This window comes from Colossoma macropomum, unplaced genomic scaffold (assembly GCF_904425465.1).
Source record: "Colossoma macropomum unplaced genomic scaffold, Colossoma_macropomum, whole genome shotgun sequence".
NCBI classification, from domain to species: Eukaryota; Metazoa; Chordata; class Actinopteri; order Characiformes; family Serrasalmidae; genus Colossoma; species Colossoma macropomum.
Window position 1 is genome coordinate 31,773,386 of NW_023494805.1, and position 23,564 is coordinate 31,796,949.

Below are 23,564 nucleotides of genomic sequence, written 5' to 3' on the forward strand. Positions count from 1 at the left end.
CTGCTGTAGGATATAATGCCATTTTAGGTGGAATACGCTCTGCTGTCTAAATGCAGCCTGAGTCAAGGATACAAATTTCCGTGCCACTGTTCGCCAAAGTTGAACCTGATGTGAAGTTTCACATGCGAACTATATTTTCTACATAATTCTACAACTTAAAACAGCTCATTGTTGCAAATTCCACTGAAATGAATGCACTTTTGCCAGCTAAATGCTACTTTGAGCCTTAAGAGATGCTTTTTTTGGTTGGTTTAAGTCTATCACAGCAGTTTTTACATACATAAAGTAATGGAAATACCCCACAATGGCAGGAATACAATTCTGTGTGAGTGAGAGAGACAGAGTGGCACAGACAGAGTGTGTGAGAGAGAGAGAGCCTTGCACTGCTGTCAGTAGTACAATAACTCAATCAGACACATTTACTGGACGGCTGATCAAAGCTGCCAGCAGCAAGCGATTGCTGGACATTGTGTTGCCCAGGTCAAACCCTGGGACAAACCCCACGCTCCTCACTCCTCCCCTCTCCGCCGAGCACATTCTCCTCTCCGTTCATCATCATCCTGGCGACGCTGGCCTTAATGATTGCAGCAGCTTCATTAAGGGCCTCGTTAAGTCTCGTCGTTAAGGCTGGTCATTAAGGTCCTTCGTTAAAAACCCCAGGCCTGGAACCACTTGCTTCTGGCAGCCTTGACTGACCGTGAGCGCGAGCCCAGAGCTAATGGCTGATGGCAGGATCTCTGAAGCTTTACGTAGTGAAAACTGCACAGGAGTATCCGCAGCAACAATGCTCAGTCCACTCTCTGGGCTGGCGGCCATGTTGAATTAGCTGTCACTACCTGGTTCCGTGCAATGCTTTAAGATCGTTTATTAACCCTGGGAGTTATTACTGTTGTTTTTGCTATTCTCTTTAAATGCAATTACGTGATTACATATTTCATAATAAATTACTTTTAGATTGAATTACGTTCTGTGTTAACAGGTTTGAATCTGCACTTCTGACTTTTTTCCATTTGTTTCAGTGTCACTGAATGACAAACACAAACAGCAAAACTGTAAATGATGTTGTTTCCATAAAAGCAACTACAGACATGAATAACTTCATTAAAAAAAGCTTTCAACAACACAAATGTCATATTTATTGAAAGTGTAGAATCTCTTGTTTTCTCTTATTTCTGGCATATTGCCACGCTTTGGCCCTGTTGCTCAAACCTATCACTTCCATAGTGTTCTAGTGCAAGTTGTGTGTTCACACTGGAAAATAAAGTGGGTTCTAGTGCACTGTTAATATATGAATGATGTACTAGAATCATCCAAAAAAGTTTAGACTAACGCACAATTTCAACATTTCAAATAGGAGGTAGATGTCTTTGTATTTCAATAACTGCATTGAAAAAAGTTTGATTTGGCACAGTGGGCAGTGCTGTTAGTTCACAACAAGAAGGGCCTGGGTTTGATTCCCCAGCCGGGCAACCAGGGTCCTTTCTGTGTCTGTGTGGTTTTCCTCCCATAGTCGAAAGACCTATCAGGCGAATTAGAGATGCTAAATTGCCCCTTGGTGTGAATGTATATGTCTGCCCTGTGATGGTCTGTTGACCTGTCCAGGGTGTTTCCTGCCTTCCAGTGAGTGTTCGGATAGGCTTTAGCACACCCCAGGAGGATAAGTGGCTTAGATAGCGTGTACTTTTCTGTTAAGTATATGTTTTCCACTTTTATACTTTACTCATGATGCTGAAATACTGAAATAAATACGTAAAGGGTGATTGCTGACATTTCCCAAGTATTGGGAATATGTATTCAAGTATCTTGAGTTCACTTAAGGCATTATTCAGAAAATGGTTACCTTTTCAATGTTTTGGAGATACTTCTAGACTAGTTACGCACTAAATTAAAAAAATATACCATATTCAAAATAAACACCATCAATACTTTTTATTAACTCTTTTAAATTAAAATTACTCTTTAGCAATTAAAAACATACATTAAAAAAAGAGCTCAAAAAGTGGTTTCTTTACAAACATGATTAGTTGTTAATCTCAGTGTCACTGAGCTCTGCTAAAGCCTTAGTAGACTGATAAATCAATGTAATGATCAGTTATTAATCTCAGTGTTACTGAGCTCTGCTAAAGCCTGAGTAGACTGATAAATCAATGTGATGATCAGTTATTAATCTCAGTGTTACTGAGCTCTGCTAAAGCCTGAGTAGACTGATAAATCAATGTGATCAGTTATTAATCTCAGTGTTACTGAGCTCTGCTAAAGCCTGAGCAGACTGATAAATCAATGTGATGATCAGTTATTAATCTCAGCGTTACTGAGGTCTGCTAAAGCCTGAGTAGACTGATAAATCAGAAAGATGTTCTGTTATTAATCTCAGTGTTACTAAGATCTTTTAAGAGATGGAACTATTGGGATGGTCTCCTCAGTAGTGGGCATGTTTACAAGTTGTAAGCTTAGCATTATTGTTGTGCTGGACTTGCCATTTCCTGGCATGTTATTCACTGAAAATCACAGCCGCCCACTTTATAGTCAAGTTTGCAAGATTTTTGTCATTGTGATATGTTTGCTTAATTCATGAGACTGCAGTGGGATTATGGAGCAGCAGTGGGATTATGGGAGCAGGTGGACTGAAGCAGGTGATGAGAGGCATAATAATGTTGAGAATTCTGCAACTTTGTTTAAATAAGTGATTTTTTAAATAAAAATATTAACAGAAGAATTATATGTAGAAAACTGCCAACCAGTGCCAGCGAGGGTGGCGGAGTTTCTCGTATGTGTTTTATCTATATGTATTCTAAATGTATTCTGAATGCATTACTTTTTATGTATTGTAATGGAATGCATTACTGAATACATTTAAGGTTGTGTATTCAGTATTCAGCCAAGTATTCTGGCCAACTCTGACTGTATATTCCCCTTTTCTGCATTGTTTGGTGTTGCCTTGTGTGTGCTGTTGGACCTTTCACTCTTTTCCCTGTTTTCATTTCTGTTTTTTTTTGTTAGGTTTATGTCTATCCTACTGTTTAGGTCTCAGTGTTTATGTTTCGTTCCTGATCATTTAGTTTTCCTTTGTTATTTCTTATATATTCCCACTTTCCTTGTGACACAATGGAGGAGACATTCATTTGTGATACATACATTTGTGATCACTAGTAATATTTTCACAGTCTATAGGAGAAGGATGAAGAAGGATTTCCTCCGAAGAAATACAGTAATGTCACTGTTAAAAAACAGAAGGAGCAATCGAGAAGGCATTTCCACATACACAAGTTTTTCCTCTCACTATTACCCACTCTATGGCACGGAATGCATTGAGGGGCATACATCTCCTGGGCTGTGTGTTTTTTGCCTCAAAAAGCTCAATCTGGGAAAGCAATGAATATTTTGATTTGAAAAAAAATATCCATTCTGGTTCCATTGAGGGAAATGTGCTTAGCTGTTTCCACACTTGGATACCCGCGAAACGCCGCCGTCTCCCCGCTCCCATTTTTCTTCCAAACTTGCAATGTCACACTTCTGCGGGGAGTCGCGTTATTATGGGGGTCTTTTTCTAGGCAGCCGTATTCAGGCCACGTATGAACAGTAATGAGAATGAATGCCGATGTGCTGGGTGGGCTCGCTGCTATTACAAAGCTTCGCTTGAACACTCCCTCTGTTCACACTGCAGACGGTTTCCAGTTGTTCCTCAAATCTGATCTTTAGCACTGACTGTCCATGCAAAGCGACCAGATCGATGGATCGCTATATCTTTATTGTTTGCTATGGTCCTGATATAGACATAGAGGCAAAGTACTGGCTTGTGGTACAGTACTGGTCAAAAGTCAGAGTCCACTTTTTCATTTATTTTCCAATCAAAACGGCCATTAAGTACAAGTCATTCATTTTTCGGTGTCAGAAGAAAAGCAGAAAATGTATATTCAACAGGAAATTACATAGAAACTTCAGGAACTAAGTATAATATCACATTTTTCAGTATTTAATGTATCCAGCTTCCATTTTTTCCAGGAGACTTGCTTTCAGTTTTTTGATGAAATCTGCAGGAATATTTTCCACACCTCCAAAGTTCAGTCTTAGAAGTTGATTGCATTTTCCTCTTCTCGCAATCCTAGTAATCCCACACACATTCAGTGAGAGAGGCCTGGACTCTGGGGTGGTCAGTCCATTGTTCTGGGAATGCCAGCAGCTTCTTTTTGATTTGAACTTCAGCAGCACTGCTGTGTCAGATCCATTCATACCTGCACAACACACACTAACACACCACCACCACATCAGTGTTACTGCAGTGCTGAGAATGATCCACCACCCAAATAGTACCTGCTCTGTGAGGTTCCATGGGGGTCCTGACCACTGAAGAACAGGGTAAAAGGGGGCTAACAAAGAATGCAGAGAAATAGATGGACTACAGTCTGTAATTGTAGAACTACAAAGTGCACCTATATAGAAAGTGGAGCTGATAAAATGGACAATGAGCACAGAAACAAGGAGGTGGTCATAATGTTATGCCCGATCGGTATATATATGTATATATATATATATATATATATATATATATATATTCTATTTTTTTAGGCTGAAATATGAATAACTTGTATTTAAAGGCCATTTTCACAATGAAAGATCATCTCTGACTTTTGCACAGCATTGATCCAACTGAATTCCATGTGATTTTCCGCTGTTTAGACTTCAAAAAATCATTCAAGTCCAATCAAACTGAATTTGGTCTGACTGTGTAAACATTACCTCAAACTAGCACTCATCCAATGAACATAGCAGCACCTGCAATCGACAACCTGAACAGGAACGCCACTGTGCTTGTCTGTGTGGTGGTTAGAGCCCATTTACTTTAAGGGCCTCGAATCAGTTGTTAAGCCCCCATCCGTCGGTTTTTATCTCCAGTTTCATGTTTTGTTCCCCTCGTGTTTATTTTTCCACCCTCCTCAGTTTGTTGGTCTTTATCCGATGATTGATCCAAATGGCCGACTTTGATTTGTCTCTTTGTGAGCCGGAGGTTGGATTAGTGCTTTATAGCTTTTTCCTTGGCTTTCAAACTCCGGCCTCCGCACACTGTATAATCTTTGATATTGGTTCTTTTCACCCCCATCTCTTTAGCCGTCACTGTCTTCTAATCCCTCAGTCTCTTATCCTATTGCTCTGTTTTCTCTTTCTGTCTCTCTTTCTCTCTCTCTCTCTCTCTCTTGCGCTTTCCCTTCCCTCTCAGCTGCACACTGACATGGACAGAGGTGATGGACGCACGAGGTACGTGCTCCGGGGCGAAGGGGCGGGATCTGTGTTCGTGATTGACGAGAAGACGGGCAACATCCATGTGACCAAGCCTTTGGACAGGGAGGAGAAGGATGAGTACCGTCTGATTGCCACGGCAACAGACAGCCAGACGGAGCGTGCCTTGGAGCCCTCTTCCCAGTTCATCATCAGGGTGCAGGACATCAACGACAACCCACCTGTGTTTGAGGATGGGCCCTACAGCGCCACCGTCCCCGAGATGGCCAACATAGGTACTGTCCCCAGGGGTGTAGATCTCTGACCTTGTGATGATCCTCAAATTTCATCAGTTCAGTTTAATTGTATTTAGTGATTTTGATATGATTCAGAATTCTGTTTCAATGTCACACAGTATAAGAAATCTTGGTATAAATTACAGAAATGTGCGTGGCTACTTAATTCATGTATTGCTGTTCCATACAAAATACACTACATGGCCAAAATTATGTGGACACCTGACCGTCACACCTATATGAGCTTGTTGGATATCCTATTCCAAAACCATGAGCATTAATAAGGAGTTCTCGCCCTCTATGTGGCAACAACAGCCTCCACTCTTCTGGGAAGGCTTTCCACAAGATTTTGGAGTTCATCTGTGGGAATTTGTGCCCGTCAGGTCAAAAGAACTTTTGTGAAGTCAGGCACTCTGGCATGTTTGATGAGAAGTCCTGACTCGTAGTCGACGTTCCAATTCATCCCAAATGTGTTCAGTCGGTTTAAGATCAGGGCTCCACACCAAACTCTGTCTTTATGGAGCTTGCTTTTTACACAGGGGCAATCATGCTGGAGCAGGAAAAGGCTTTCTCCAAATGGTCACCACAAAATTGGAAGCATATAAGTGTCTACAATGTGTTTGTATGCTGTAGCTTTAACATTACCCATCACTAGAACTAAGGGGCCTATGCCCCTTACCATTATCCCTCCTCGACCAAACTTTCTATTGGCACTATGCATTTCGGTAGGTAACATTCTCCAGTCATTCTTCTGCCAAACCCAAGCATGATACATCACTCCAGAACCACTCTGCCACTTCACACCACTCCAGCCGATGCTTTGCGTTGTGCATTGTGATCTTAGGCTTGTGTGCAGCTGCTTGGCTATGGAAACCCCTTTCGTGAAGCTCCTGTTGCACAGTTCTTGTGATGATGTTGCTTACACAGGCAGTTTGGAACTCTTTAGTGAGCGGTGCAACAGAAGATTTTTACATGCTTCAGCACTTAGCAGTCTCCCATGGTAATAAGTCTTGTTTGGTAGCATTTGATAAGTTCAGTAAGCCCACGTTACTAATGCTATTCTATGTGGCATTAAATGTAGTTATAACTGAAGTTTTGCTGGAGGAATATGGCTGAAACCCCTCCTTCTTCCAATCTAACGCCTTATGAATTCACATCCTCACCTTCCGTTCCCGTGACGAAGTATTCACAATCCCCACCGCCACTCCCATCTCCTCCCTGTTCCTCAATCCTACATCAGTCCTACTACAGCTATGATGGGGAGGGTCTGGCCTTCTAGCTACAGGCAGAAGCTGCCCAGATCTCCAGCCTAAGTTCTCAGAGTCCCCCCCCCACCCTCAGTCAGTCTTCCCTCATACTACCACCACATGTTGAAGGCATGGTCTGAACTTTCAAACTGGCATTTAGTTATTGATTGTGGGTTTGGGCCAGTTTATTTTAATATTTACACTGATATGAAAGTCTGGGCGGTGACGTTTCGAACTAGGCTATCCAGGGTCATCTGGGGTAATTTCACAGCTACTTTGCCCCGTATGAAGTGTAAAATCTCTTACAAATTACATTACCAGACCTCTACGGTTAGTTTTATAGCTAAAAGCTGCTGGAATCTTTGGAGCATGCGAGGACACGATGCAAGCTCAAGTCCAAACTCATCTCAAGTTGACACGTTATATTCTAGCTGACTGTACTCATATAGGTTTAATGGACTAAAAGTTTTGTGAACATCATTTAGTGGATTTATCTTACTTGGTGTCAGCTAACTAACTCTTCACAACTTTGCTGGTTCTGAATTTAAGTTAATTCTAGCCAGATGATGAATGGCAGTGCTGGAAGTCGCTGACAATAGACTTTGATGAAAAAGATTCCCAAAATAAAGAGATTTTTTGAGAGTTCACTACTGGCTGAGGCATCAGCATCAATTAGCCTCCCATTTTGCTCTTGTAGCCAAGAGGCAATGGTAGCATTAGACTCACTGTTGTCATCCACCAGCTGGGGGTTACATTATAGTTTTTAGATTGCTGTTGTGCAGTTGGACCCAGTGTATTTATAAAAACTTGAAAGGGAAAATTAGTCAACCAACTTGGCTTCACAAAGTACGCTAATAATGCTACAGAGTTAAAGCACTTGCAGAACATTGTTAATTGTTTTTGATCATTTGGGTTACATAGTAATTTCAGCTAGTTGCTATGGTGTTGCTGTTATTGCTATGGTATTTAGGCTGGTTGTTAGGGTGGTGCTTTGTACTTGTTAGGTGTTTGCTAAGGTGTTGCTTGGCCATTGCTATGGTATTCCAGATGGTTTCTAAGGTGTTGCTAGGCAATTGCTATCCCATCCCAGGTGATTGCTAAGGTGTTGCTAGGCCATTGCTATCCCATCCCAGGTGGTTTCTAAGATGTTACTTGGCCATTGCTATGGTATCCAAGGTGGTTTCTAAGATGTTGCAAGGCCATTGCTACTCTATACATGGTGGGTGCTGAAGTGTTGCTAGGGCATTGCTTTGCCATCCCAGGTGGTTTCTAAGGTCTTGCTAGGCCATTGCTATGGTATCCCAGGTGGTTTCTAAGGTGTTGCTAGGCCACCGCTTTGCCATCCCAGGTAGTTTCTAAGGAGCTGCAAGGCCATTGCTTTGTCATCTCAGATGGTTGCTAAGGTGTTGATAGCATATATGCATGATGGTCGCATAAGAGGAGTAGCCAAATGTTTTGGACTGTGGTGGAATAAAGGGTAGAAATATAAACATTTGATGTAGGTGGAATTTCAGGATATTGAGCATTCTTCCATTCATTCCTATGGAAAAAAAATTGTGTTGGAATGAGCATAAGTTAAAAAAGCATAAGCAACCTAATCGTGTATATACGCTATAATCCTGCAGAGTTTGTGGTTCTAGCTTGAAACCTGCATTGCAAAGTTTTTGACCATTGAAGAAGAAAACAAAGAAGAGTAGGCTTTTTCAAGGCAACATAATTAGATGACTGTAACAAACAAATGATAGAGGTGAACCAAAACCACTTTCAACCACTGCACATAGATTGATTGGGTTTATCTTAGTATAAACCTTTTTTTTTTTTAGATTTTCCTGATCAAAATGAATGTTTTGATTCTTTTCTATTCTTGTATACCAAAAATATGAACCGGGGGCTTCCAGTAGGATGTCGGTTTGGGTCTGAAGCAGCCAACGAATGATCGCATGCTTTATTAATTATGCTACAAAATCAGTGCAGTTGCATCACCACATTCAGGTAGTTGCATTTGAACACCCCTAGTACCCACGCTCCTCACCACACGTCCCTGTGTCACTGTGTCGGCTGGCTGACCGTGAAATATTCCCTCAGCCTTGGGTCTTGATCAAAGATCGCCTCATACGGAAAGCCCAGATTTATAGAGGCCCACCGTTGAGCAAGAGCACTGACAAGGTCGCTGTGTTGATGTTCAGGAGTCATCGGGAGTGCTGTTGTGTAAAAAGCCCAGAACAAGAGCACTCTGTAATTTCCAGAGTTGAAAACTTAATGGTCTTCCTTCTGTCAATAACAACATTGCCTGGAAAGGAAATATTTATCTCCCGAGTCACATTGCTTTTTATTTCCTTTCTTTTTTTGTAACGCTTGGATGCCTAAACCGTCAGTCTCGTCTGCGCCACTCCAGCATGAAATGTGTTTAATTAATTTTGACAAATCGACAGCAAATTTCACAGCATCAACGACGTTCTGAGCGGAACAGCACACAACTCTTAGCCTTTGAATGCAGTTTTGCGGAAATGCAAAACGAGTCTTGGCTTTTCAGCTACAACATTTCGCGCAATCAGAATTACCGTTAGCGCTAGCAATAGCGACTTGTGTTTCGGCTCCTTTTAGGCTGAATTTCGGGGCGCCTGGCACTCGTTGCATCAACCCTCGCAGTCACACGGCTCTTTTTGATCTGCCTGTCTGATTTTCGAGAATCCGCGAGTGGAGCCCGCCGCTCCGTCTTTCGCTCCTTTTCTCCCGCAGTCCTCCATTTGCCTTCCGCCGCTTCTTAACTACCTGTGATAGATCAGTAATCAGCGCAGCCCCCCACCCCAGCCTCGTGCTCTCTCACGGTGACACCGTCGGGCCTTTGATGTCAGAAAACAGCAACAGCTGCTCCCACAAATCCCCTCTTCCCTCTTAGCCTGTCAGCCAGTGCCCCATGGGAAACGTAGTCCTTTCTCCACTGTATATGCTTTTTTTCTTTATCCCCCCCCACCGAAAAAAAAAAAACAATTTCCATCCTTCAAATGACGGATGACAGTCTTTGATTCATTTTGGTGGGGGAGGGAAAAAAAAGTCTATATTTGTCAGGGATGGAGGATGGAAACAGGACACGTGGGATTCAAGGGGGGGGCAGGGGATTGGAGATGGCGGCTGAGGGGGGGCACTAGCAGACGGAGAGATTGAGAGAGGGGGCAAAAGGGAATTGGAGACGGAGATGAAGAGAAATGAAGTGAGACAGAGCGAGCGCAGAGAGAAGGAAGGTAAGCAGCAGGGGAAAAGGGAGAAAGTGAATAAAGTATTTGTCACACTGCAGCGAGGGAGCGGTGGAGAGAGATGCAAAAATGAAGAGAGAGAGAGAGAGAAAGTAAAGGTGTCAGTCTGCGTGAAGGTCTGTCAGTTGAGGAAGGTTGCCCTTTAGTGTTCAGGCTGTGTGCTCTTCTATATTGATCCAGCCTCTCTCTCTCTCTCTCTCTCTCTCTTAGGCACGTCCATTGTCCAGGTGACGGCGACTGACGCGGATGACCCCACCTATGGAAACAGCGCTCGGCTGGTCTACACGCTGGTCCAAGGCCAACCACATTTCTCTGTTGACCCACAAACAGGTCAGCCTCTTTGCTTTTTCCCTAGTGTCTTCAACAACCTCCTTCCATCCACTGACCTCTGGATGGTCTCCCCTGTATAAAGCACCAGAAAACTGGAACTGTGCTTTTTTCAATTGGCCAAGGCTACACTTTCATGTTTTTTCATTACCTGCTCAAGACTGGTACCAACAGGACCCCACCCTCTTTGCTAACGTAGCTAAAGCCAACAACAGTTTAGCAAATTCTTTACCATTCCAGGTGAAGATAAGGTCACTAAGCACTATTATATAACCAAAAAGTGCACCAAACTGTGTCGAGTGCTCAGAAATATCACTTCATAGTCACTTAGCTAAGATCACTTAAGCTAGTTAGCAAGCTAATGCCTCTGTTATTAGCATTTATGCTAGCCCCCACAAAGCAAGTGTTTTGTTTGATTAGACATGTGAATCTGTGTAATTGTAGACATTTGTGTAGAAAACCTATTGCGTAATAAAGCAAACTGAACAAAACTTCCCTACTGAGCATAAATTTCTTGCTGATCTAAGCTAGTTTATGCTTGTTTCCCTGATAGCGAGAGGCTAGCGGACCACCGCTGGCCCATTCACTGACGTTTTTGCTCAGCATTTTCCTGGTGGCCCACCGGTGCTTAAGCAGACTATTAGACAAAATGCCACTTTTCATCACTTGTTTTCCACTCACAGTCCAATTTACTGATTTTTCCCTCATTTATTTCTTTAGTTTTCCTTTGTAAATTAGTTTAGTAAATGATTTTAATCTAGCACAATGTCAGAAATAACATTCTCAGCTAAATCATTTTATATTAGGCCTAGTCATTATTTTTTTCTTTCAGTTGTTTGTAATATTTGTCTTAGTTTATTTTTCAAAATAAAAGGCTGAGAGCAATGAAGATCTCTTTGAGGAAACCAAAAACTAGTTAGACCTTATATGCAAGGCGCTAAACTGGGTGGTCCGAGGGTGGCCAAGCAGTGGCCAACAGTCAGCGGACCGATATATGCTTGCTGTCTGGGAAACTGTGTTGAGCTGTTTTAGAAATATCCCTTCATAGTTACTTGGCTAGAGTGACTTAAGCTAGTTAGCAAGCTAATGCCTCTGTTTTTAGCATTTATGCTAGCCCCCACAGAGCATTTGCTCACATTTTTACATTTGTCAGAGAGAAAATATGAGCGTGGCTTGATTCTACACATGAGTCTGCGTGATTGTAGACATTTGTGTAAAAAGCATATTGTATAATAAAGCAAATTTGGCGAAACTTTCCTACTGAACAAGCTAAGCTAGTTTATGCTAGTTAATTCTGGTTGACCAGCATTCCAGCCTCCTAAACATAACAAATCACTGTTGTCGGAACAAAACCTCGTATCTCCAAAATTATAACTTTACAGGAGAAGGAAAAAACCTACTTTACTTTTAACGTAAGTCAATGCACAGACTTTTTTCCAGGTCATTTTGGGCCATTTCTTTCGGCGCATTCTTCATGAAATTTACACAGAATGTAAAGAAGTTTTATGTCAAAAACTAAAAAATGAGAAAAATGGAGATACAAGGTTTTGTTCCGACAGCAGCGGTATGCTGTTTTTTCTAGTAGGGTTATACACATAAACTGGTCAGAAAGACCAAAAGTTGTTACCCTTGTTTTTATAATAGATTGATCTATCTCTGGAGCAGGAAGCAAATGAACTAGAACTAGATCTGGAAGTTCTTGATTAAGTCAGTTTTTTAAAAGTGCAGGGGGAAAACACCCAGCGACAACCAGTTAGCACTGCATTTATCAGTAACAACAATAATCGTCTAATAGTCTATTTAGAAGCAAGAGTGTCTAAACTGATAGTCTGGCCAAAAAAATAAAAATAAAATCAATTATTTATAATTTTCCTCATACCACAAATGTAGTTCACTGGAGCTACAAGCCTAATGTAGCTAACAGGTGATAGAAGTTGCCCTCACCATTCCCCATTATAGCATCTCAAGTTTGACTTTGTTCTGCTAACTTGCTAGTAACCCAGTTAGCAATAGCAAGTAAAGAAGGGTAGTCAACCACACTTAAACCAGACAAAGCAATGCGTCAAAATAGTTTATGTATTCTGCAGTCTGACTTCTTAAAAAATGGTTTGAATTACAAAGTTTGCTCAATTGAATTACAAGTTAATTAGCTCATAGAGGCTAGCCTAGCTAAGGAGGTGAGGACAAGTGTTTCTATTGACAAAAACAGCTCCTTGTTGTTCCTTGTATGACTGTGAATGACCCCATGTTGCTAACCATGAACTTGGGAACATAGAGCCCTGGGAACCTGAAACCTCGGGAATACAGAGCCCTGGGAACATAAATATGTCACTTGCTAACTGTATTAGCCTCACAGCTCCAGTGCAAAACTAAAGAAGTAAACCTGGGACACAGTGGACGTTTTGGGATGAAGAGAAATTTGTGCAAATTAGATTTTTCACCCAGCCATCTGTTAAAAGTAATCCGACCTCTAGCATGTAGCGGTGATTGGCATTTTACAAAGACGAGGCTTTTAAGCAGACTGGGGGGGGGGAGTTTCTATCGGAGGGGGGGACAGGCCATTTTTGAAAAAATCACTTCTGTTCCTCTGTGCTTTGCCGGGTGATTGGCTGGCAGCCGTGTGAGCAGGAGTGATTTTACACACCCGTGCGTGCAGGGGCTAGCGCTAGCTGTGTTTATGTTCGTGTGGGTGTGTGTGTAGGCGAGTGCATGTGTGTACGTGTGTGTTTTTTTGTATGAGAGTGCTCGGGGAGTGGGGGGGTGCTTAAGAAGATAGAGAATGAGAGGGAGTAGAGAGATAGAGAGAGAATGAAAGAGCGAGGCAGAGGGGTGGCGTGTTTTATGAGAGCGCGTATTAGCATGGCTCCGTGCGCCATTGTGCGCGCGGCATGTTTGTGTAACAGTTGGCGCATTGTGCTTCTGTCTACGTGGATAATGGACTTCCTTTTGTGTTTTGATTCCATTTGGCCGCCTAATGAAACCTAATTAATTTTGTTGACATTTGTGAACCCCATGCTGATATGAACGAGAGGGCTTTTTTTTCTTGAAGGGGTTTGAATGCTAATCAAGCATATTAACCTAATTCTGTCCTGCATGCATAGCGTGGTATTCTCTTTCACTCATTAGCGCAAATTAGCATTCTGAGCCGTGGTGTTCAGAAAGGTCCTCCTCCATATACTCATTATTATTAAACCTGCCTAAAGATAATTTATGGATATTTTGTACACTTGCCAGCCACATCATTGTAGCTCCATCTTGCTGGTGTACAGTAGACCGTAGCCCATCTGTTGATAGATGATTTGTGTCAGCCATCCTCAGGTTTTGACCACAGAGCCTCTTTTGGGTGGAAATTTTTGGCCAGTGGTATCAGTAGCTAGGTTTTTGTCCACATATTTTAATGAGTATTTTGGAATATTGAATAAAAAGGCTCAGACATTGAATAAAATCACCAAAATTTGCATAGAAACTGTTTTGCAGCTCAAAAGAAAATGGATAAATTGTGATGTTAATGAGCTTTCCTAACAAATATAGATAGAGTAGTCATATGATGGCTCACATTACCATCTTTACACCCTTAAAATAATGGTAAAAATCCCTTTTCCACTTACAACCGATATAGTCAAGATGCCAAGACAAGGAGCTTTGAGGCTAACATTGCTAACAAATAAGTCAATAGTCACCCAAATCTTTTCCATGAATATATCCCCAAAATTTCTCACAACCCCCTCAAACCACATCTAGGCCTTCATTAACTTCACACAGACTTATGAATGTGGTGTAGGACACAATATGACTTACAATGAGCTATAAAAATTAACAACACATCACTATGTAGAGTAGTGGTCACCAACCCTGGTCAACCACAGTGAGCCACACCAGCTTTAGCTAATTGACGTCTTCACAAGTCACTGATTGGCTGGATCAGATGCAATACTGTTAACTAAGTGTGTGTGGTAGGGAGGCAGCATATTAGATGCAGCTTAGAACTAAGCTCTACAGGAAAGTAAATCTCCAGGAGGAGGATTGGTGACCACTGCTGTAGCTAAATGCAGTTGACAGTAGGTCTGGGCGATAGAGTGATGTCATCAGATATTTGTCAGCGATGGACAAGTAACCTGATGACTGGAGAAAAATTTTCTCTGAGCCCCGTCTACGAAAACAGGGCTTTAATAATGGGGCTTTAAGGCTACGGTGTTTATTCCCCTCTGTCTCTGCTGTCTGTGATTTACTGAGTAAAATTTGCAGTATTTTCTGTACAGTTTAAGTGTCCCGATGGTTAATCGAATTATGAAAACCCTTCTGTAATAATGGAAAATGTCCATAAATTTTACAAGAAACTTTGTAAAGCACGTGGACGTGGCTTTGCAGTCTGAAGTTCATCTGAAGTAGGGGTGAGGGGTCGGAAGTTCATCTCAAGTAGGGGCGAGGGGTCGGAATTTGGCACAACTTCTGTCGTCTAAAATGGCTGCCCACAGCGTTCAGCTACATGGTAAAGTTTTGTTCATTCTTTATGAAAGCTGATGGCAATATATAGAACTGTGAACACTTAAAGAGTCATTTGAGTGCTTAAAAAGGTCCTGGTCTGGTTAAACGGTTCTTCAATCCGATGGTAATCGGATTTCTGCAGTTATCCGGTTATTCAGATGGTCATGTGATCAAATGATCTAAAAATCTGTTTAAGAAATCCGATAAAGAGAGCTGGATTTTAGCTCAGTAATCAGATTTCTCAGTGCATGTAAACTCTTACTCTGATTTCTTTCGGATTTCTCAGTTTGCACTTGTGCAAAAACAGACTGCTGTACCAGAAATAAGCAAGCGGCATCACCACGAGACGCAGCAAAAGACTTTTGGAGCGGCACTGAAACCAACTACATTCTTGATGAAATAAGGATTTAAATATTTTTCATGTATGTTCATATTTTCAGGTAAAGTGGCGCGATGTTTTTTAAAAAAAGCCACAGCGTGAAGATTGACTTTTACATTACGTTTACATCATGTTTTCTTCTTTAAGTTTATTGGCTGGTTGCGAAGCAGAACTCTGATTACTGCCTGACTCTCCAGAGTTTTCCCATTATCTCTTTACTCAAGTGCATATAAACGTGTTGATTGGACTGCTGACAAAATCTGATTTTCTGCAGTTATCAGATTATTAAGTGCATGTAAACAGACTCAATGATGAAAACCCTTTTGTGGAACTGGCTATATTTGGCACCAAAACGGATTTCAGTATTTTTACCTGTCGTAGAACCTTGCTAATGTACCAGTTTAATAATTTAAATTTTTAAAGTACTTTTATCAAAGACAAAACATAACACTCATCCTGATTGATGGACGTTTCTCAGAAGTGTTTTTAGAACCTATTGTCTTGCACAGAAAGGTGATGGAAACAGCCTTTTAGCATGAATGTTTAAAACACCTCAGTTATTGGCTTGAACTTAGCCAGCTGAATGGAAATGTGACTCTAACTTGTCTCAAAACACTGAAAACCAGTGTTTGATAGAGTCATACCAACACCACATATACTACCAAGTTACTGTCATTACTGTGTTGAGAATGACCCCCTCCACCCAAATAAAATCTCCTGTGGTCAGAAAGCGAGCAGTGATGAATGGGGTAGGGAGTGGATGACAACAGATGGGCTACAGACTGTAATTGTTCATCTATATAGTGGGCCTATAAGGTAAGTGGAGCTCATAAAGTGGTCAGTGAGTGGAGGTACAAGGTTGATGTTTTGTAATATAGTGGACGATGAGTGTACACAGCAAAATGTAAGTTGTGATGAGGTTACTTTGAGCCAGTGGTCAAAAAAAAAAACGGAATTTTCTGACAATATGAAGAAGATTTGATATTGAGAAGCAGCTGGTGGCCATGAGGAGATTATCTAGTGAATCATCTCTCTCTCTCTCTCTCTCTCTCTCTATCTCTCTCAGGAATTTTGCGCACAGCTGTGCCTGACCTGGACAGAGAAACTCAGGATCAGTACCTCGTGGTGCTCCAGGCTAAAGACATGGGTGGCCATCTTGGAGGACTTTCGGGAACCACCACAGTTACTGTGAAACTGACAGACGTCAATGACAACCCACCACACTTCACACAGAGTGAGTTCACATTAGAGATATTCAAGTATCTATAAGAGTTTATGAATAGTTAGCCGGTTAACCATGAAGAAAAGGAAAAAAAAACTGACTTTACAGACAAAAATAACAGAACTGTAGGCTTACAGTAAAGGCAACAGCACTAGTGGTGCACAAAATATAGCAGCTTGCAGGAAAACACCTGGTTTTCGTGCTGGTTGAGTAATGGAGGCTGCCTCTTCAGATGAGCTAATGCGCTAACAGAGCTAACAAGTGTTATGTTGGATGCTGCTGAGGACTTCTTGTCTTCTACATGAGGTATTTTCTCCTCAGTGGACGATGTGTCAGCATATTTGTCAGATAAATTTGTTGTTGTTGTTTCTGGACCTAGCTAAAATCAGCTAGAGTAGATAGCCTAGTTAGCTCTGCCTTTGTTAGCCATGTTCTTACCTCCTAACAGCACGTCCTTAACCATGCATTCACATTCAGGCACTCGTGAGTAGCAAACAACATACTCAATCACAAATACAAGCAAAACTTTCTCATTTTATTGTTCTGTTACAACATACAATTGGCATTTCACTCAATTGTTGGTCTGATTTTAGTTAGTAGCGTGTGATATACTGGTTCATCCGGTATACTAGTTGAAATTCTTCTTAAGGTATTAGTTTTATTATTAATGTTATAACGGAATACCACAAATAAATGTAAATACATACAGTGCAAAACACACAAATTTCCCAAAAACTCCAATGTAATGAGCTGCAGTAATCAGATTGTAATGAGTTAACAAGTTAACCCCTTCAAATTCCAGGCTTATTACATACTAAAGCTTATTATTCAGTGACTACAGGGACTTCAGTGCAAACTGGTTGAGCTATTCTTAGGTTATAGAAGTGTGTAATAAAACATGTAAGGGGTTAACAGGGGGAAAAGAGAGTTGATGGCAAAGCAAGTCTCTTGGGGTTAGCTGTTAGCCATCAGCTTTGCATGGACACGTTATAAAACGTGAAGGGACATCCCAGAATAATATGCCATTGTTAATCTGCAAAGAAGGTTTACTTAAGCATCCAAAATGAATTTTATTTTAGAAGGAACCTAAATACACTATACCATTATATAGAGCGAAACCATCACCGTATCACATGTTCCAGATTTAATATCTGAATACTGGCACCTTGAACAGTTAACTGAAACTTAAATAGGCTACCCGTACACATATGTAGTTCACATACACTCACATACACACCTACCCATCAAAAAATTAGGGACACCCGGCTTGTAAGAAAAACGTTTTATATTAACTAGAAAGCTGTTCAGATCTTGCCATTTTTCTGTGCAAAAACTGTTAGCTTGGGAACATTGCCAAAGCCCACACATCTTATCCCCTTGTTGTGATGTCACTCATCGACACTCAAACCTTTCAAGTGTTTACACTACCTTTTGAGTTTCAATATGTACTTTTAAAGAGGAGTTCTGGTGATTTTTCTACATATCTGCATAATTAGAGCATTAAAATGTAAATAGGAACCAGGCATCCAAAGCGTTTAATGCCTCTAGAAGCTCCTTCACGGAAAGGTATTGCATGAAATAGTTATGAATACGCTGCCTGTTACCTGAGACAGTGTTTACAATGGTATGCCAAAGAAGACACATTGATTAATGTGAAGTTGAATGCATCAAAATTCATGCAGTGTATTAGCAAACAGCTGTTTTATGGTAACCACTTCTTTGCAGGTATTTTTCTTACTTAATTGCAAAAGACCACCATTCAGGCTACGTTCACATTACCAGGCTGAAGTGGCAGTGAAGTTTTTGTCCAAATGTGACACAGATCTCATGGTTTTAGAGCCATGTGGACACACAAATCTGACCTAAGCCACTGTCATTTGTGGTCCTAGATCGGATATGTATTAAATTTGTGGCCTTGCGATGTTAACAAGAATGCTCAGACCTCAATTCATGGGTTTTTATTTTGTTCTTTTTTCACATGCACCATCATTCAGCCTTGCTGTGGCAGCAGCGCCCGAACCTGAAGTGCCAGTAAACGGTGGAAAAGAAACACATCTCACCTTTTTTACCTTCATCTCCCTTTAATAATGAACTGCTGAGAGCTGTTCAGAGCTAATTATATTCCCAGCGAAAGCTCGCACTTCTAGTTTGTTTGCTGTTCATGACACATTCACTCATGTGACGTTATTAATTCTGATGTGGGCATAGGGGTCATTTCAGGATGCAGGTTTGTTCACATTAAAGGTTCTATATACACTATGTGGATAAAAGTATTGAGACACCTACACATTACACCTACAGGAGCTTTTATGACATCCCATTCTAAATCCATAGGCATTATTATGGAGTTGGTCCCCCCTTTGCAGCTGTAACAGCTTCCACTCTTCTGGGAAGCTTTCTAGAAGATTTCGGAGAGTGTCTTTGGGAAGTTTTGCCCATTCATCCAGAAAAGCATTTGTGAGGTCAGACACTGATGTTGGACGACAGGGCCTGGATTGCATTCTCCATTCTAGTTCATCCCAAAGGTGTTTGATGGGGTTGAGGTCAGGGCTCTGTGAGAGTCAGTCAGGTCTTCTTCCACAGCAAACTCACCAAGCCATGCCTTTATGGACCTTGCTTTGTGCTCTGGGGCTCAGTCATGCTGGAACAGGAAAGGGTCTTCCTCAAACTGTTCCCAAAACCTTAACCTTAAAGTGAATTATCTTGTAATCTCCACCAAAACATCTCCTGACAGATGAATAACTTCTACCTAATAGCCGTTTTGACTCAATAATTGGTCTCTGACTTTTGCACTCCACTGTACACAAACCTTTGCATTTTCCATGCTCACAGCATGCACACAACCACACCACACACACAGAGACGAGTGTAAACAGCACGCCGTCTCACATCTTCTACGTCTGCCGCTCAGTCACACATAGCACTTCTGAACGAGCGCGCGGTCATGTAGGCCTGCTCTGACAAACAGGCATGTCTAAGAGGCTTTGCTCTCTTTGAGAGCCTAACAATGTCTGCCTCTGTGTGTGCATGCTTCCCTGAGGGGCTGCTGGACTGAGCCATGGGGGCTCATGCGCATGCTCTCTATAAGCTCTATAGGACAAGTTCATCATCATGCGCTTCATTCTATTCTCTTCTTAGCCTCAGTCTCCCACTCTTTATATTAAGAACAAAGAGCGTATGGATCATGAAAAATTCATCACATGAAATACAATGAAGAGCGAAGAGAAAAAAAAAAAGTAGTGATTAATAACTCAGAAATGTTTACTTTGCATCGTTTCTCAAAACTGTGCAAAGAAGTGGCATAATTTGCCACCAGAAAAGCCGTATTTTCACCCTTTGATGAGCGTAACAGGGAGTGTTTGAATATTTGAGAGCATTCAGGGAATTCACACACTTTTTTCTGTCAGTTTTCGCGAAAACACCACTCTCGCACTTTCCTGTTAATAAAGGAAGAAGATGGAAATTTCTTTCAGCGAAAGGAAACAGAGCTCCCTTAAACAGATATGTTCCTTTCTCTCTCTTGCGTATCCATCTTACATTTTTCAGAATTTCTGTATAATTTAATGGTTAAGATGTAAACAAAGTCATTCAGAGTGGACTGATGTGAAACGCACTGCTCTAGAGAAACGTACAGAGTCTGATGTTTTCACAGTGGTGGTGATTGGAACCAAAGCGTTTAATGTTTCTTAAAACAATGATGCAATTCACGCATCACGTTGACCATAAGGACTTAGCCTGTGAGTCCAGAGTGAGTTCGTGGAAATTTCAGCGATGATTCTGTCAGTTATCCAGTTCAGAAAACCACCGTTCAGATCCCTCACAGCAACATAAGTTTTTCCGATTTTTCTCCGTTCAACGAATCACAAAAGTGTTAATACCTTCGTACCTGCTTTGAGAGTCGCTCCTCCAAGTCATCCATATTTATTTCATGGCATGCCTCTTTTTTACCGACCAATCACAGGCTTTGTCGTGTAGTGTTTTTGTTCGTGGAGTCCAAGACACGGTGAGCGAAGTTGTTTGATTGTTCGTTTTCTCCGCAATTATGTCATATTGTTCACCTATGCCAGGCAAACGTTGCCTCGACAAAAAGTAAGCTGAGGCCTTTAAAGCTCCCTCACAGAAAGCTGTTGTAAGCGTGCTGCCTGATGCCTGAGAATGAACGTACAAATACCTTTCACTAAAGAATTGTTGGTATAATTCAAAATCATGTTTCAGTTACAACTAAGCATTTCAGATTCTTCTTTTTGGAAAGCCAGTACCTCCTTTAATTATACACCGATCAGGCATATCAGTTTCTACACTCATTGTCCATTTTATCAGCTCCACTTACTATATAGGTGCACTTTGTAGTTCTACAATTACAGACTGTAGTTCATCTGTTTCTCTGCATACTTTGTTAGCCCCCTTTTACCCTGTTCTTCAGTGGTCAGGACCCCCATGGACCCTCAGAGAGCAGGTACTATTTGGGTGCTGGATCATTCTCAGCACTGTAATAACACTGACGTGAAGGTGGTGTGTTAGTGTGTGTTGTGCTGGTCTGAGTGGATCAGACACAGCAGTGCTGGAATTTTTAAACACTGTGTCCACTCACTGTCCACTCTATTAGACACTCCTACCTTGTTGGTCCACCTTGTAGATGTAAAGTCAGAGGCGATAGCTCATCTGCTGCTGCACAGTTTGTGTTGGTCATCCTCTTGTCCTTCATCAGTGGTCACAGGACGCTGCCCACAGGACGCTATTGGCTGGCTATTTTTGGTTGGTGGCCTATTCTCAGTCCAGCAGTGACACTGAGGTGTTTAAAAACTCCAGCAGCACTGCTGTGTCTGATCCACTCGTACCAGCACAACACACTAAACACAACACAATACAATTACAATACTTTTATAATACGATTTTAAAAGTACGTTCACATGTAGTTACATGCAGGTCACTGTTAGGCAAAATAGTCCCAAAAATACACCTGAAAATTAGATGTTTTTTTCCTGCTTTTCCACTATTTTACCATTATCAACATTATATATAGTATTTATAGCACATGTATAGATTCACTGGTGGGTTTAGATAATAAATAAGATGCCTATATTTGTGTTGTAAACATTGTGACCACTGGTTCCTATCACCACCACTGTAAGAAATTTAAATCCACTGTTCTCACTGTTTGAACTATGCAGAAATTTTGAGAAATCAGTGGAATATTCCACCATTTTTCAACATAATCTCGATTACCACAAACAATCATTTTGAAAGAAAAAAAAAGAAAACATGTTTGCCTGAATCACTTAAAACCGAAGCCAATTGGAAGATGCTGAATTCCATGAATGAATGTTTGAAATTGTAAATAATTCCAATTTGGAACTACAGTAATCTCTAACTATAGAGGTCTAATCAGTTCTTAGGACGTTTTATCCAACTTTCACTTTTGACCACAGTAAAAAAAGTAGTTCTGGTTACTTTTGCAAATTGAAATCTTATTTTTCGGTTACAAATTCTTCCATTTGGAGAGCTAGTCTCACTTCAGGGAAAACAAATTGTATAAATTTCAAGCTTAATTTACAAATAACTTTTGACTGAATTTACAAAAATGCTCTACAAAAGCACAAGATAAATTTTCATTCACATAATTCAGCATCACTTACTACTACATTACTGTATCAACATTATATGTTAAAACTCAGAACATGTGTTTGGGATTACTTAGATCAAGCAGAAAATGCAACCAACTTCTGTGACTGAACTTTGGAGGAGTTTGAAAGCTTTTAATATAACTGTGTTTTGAGTCAACCTGCTTTCTGTTCTTTCCTAAATATAGGGGAGCACTTTTAAATTTCACAGTAGTGATCCGTATGATACAGAACTGGAAGATACAGATTAGGTTGAAAAGTACTGAGGTATTCCTTTAACCTCCATCTAGTCTGGCTGAACCTGAGGAACATCACCTGGGTATCGTAAATGAATATTTTATGGCCTGTGCTCCAGGTTGCTTCCTTTAACTCTCTTTCCTCTGACCTCCATCACATCAATCCAAAGGCTACTAGGTGCAGGGCTTCTTCTGAAGGCTTCTTCTGCATGGGTCGTCAATGTAACAGGGTCAGCGTGCTGTTTTGCTTTTATCTTTGACCACAAGAAGCAAGTTGAATAGCCTGCGTATCAGCTTGTTTCATCACAGCAGGAGTTTTCATGCTTCGCACTGTTTGGTTTTGATGGGCATGTGTGCAGTTTTGTTAAACTTGTCAGTGGCTTGTGCTTAGAGTTTGGAATAATGACATCCCAACTCATCTAAAAACTACAGGCTTTCTTGAGTATTATGTTTGACTAAGGCTGTAGGCTGCCATATCATGACGGAATAGTGTAAAAATTCCAGTATAACTGAATTAATTAGGAAGGTCTAGTGAAATATCTTTACTTTAAAGAGGGCTAATGAACCCAGCCAAACTGATTCAGTGATCTGCAAAAGGCATCCTTTATTTATTTTCATTCCCAGTCAAAAACAGCTATTAACTACATTTTTCAGGCAATGTTTCTGAGACTGGATGTAACTTAATAGTATTGCATAAGTCAAAGGAAGTGAAAAAAAAACAAGAATTTCTAAAATTGGAGTTCAAAAAATGAGAGAAAATCAAGCTCCACTCTTGCTTCAGCTCTGAAATCATCCATTTACATTTACATTTACATTTATGGCATTTGACAGATGCTCTTATCCAGAGTGACTTACAGTGTTTACACTGTGAAAAACAATATTAGCTCAACTTACAGTAACTTAGAGTTACCACAGCTTGAGGACACTATAGTTCACCCAACTCAGACATCTCATTTGAGTCAAAAGTTGTCTTAATTTTTTGTTCTGCTTCTTGGTTTGGTAAATAATTTTTTTAAAACTCATTTTTCCAGCTAACTCTTTTCATCACACAATCCCATCAGACATTTTCTCCTCTTCGGTACTCTCTTATGGATGGACGGAATTTATGTTAACCTGTGCTCTCTTTAATGTGCGCATAATTTTGATGTCTCTACTTGAAAAAAAGTATGTGCTTATAATGGTAATGTGGCCAAGACAACAGTTAGTATGTTACCATCATGGTGCTACATAGCCCTCATATAACCTGCTGTGAAAAATTCCCTGACAACCCAAAAAAAGGTAGC

The 23,564-nt window shown here is 40.9% G+C and overlaps 1 protein-coding gene across 1 annotated transcript in view; it reads left to right on the top strand.

The window, feature by feature from the left end:
• The window catches only part of LOC118825406 (cadherin-11), a 169,046-nt gene that overhangs the window by 36,705 nt on the left and 108,777 nt on the right, over window positions 1–23,564 (top strand). The window contains exons 2-4 of the mRNA XM_036595991.1: window positions 5,216–5,510; window positions 10,222–10,341; window positions 16,269–16,436. Of these exons, the coding sequence (XP_036451884.1) occupies window positions 5,216–5,510; window positions 10,222–10,341; window positions 16,269–16,436 (583 nt within the window). The remainder of the gene's footprint in view (window positions 1–5,215; window positions 5,511–10,221; window positions 10,342–16,268; window positions 16,437–23,564) is intronic.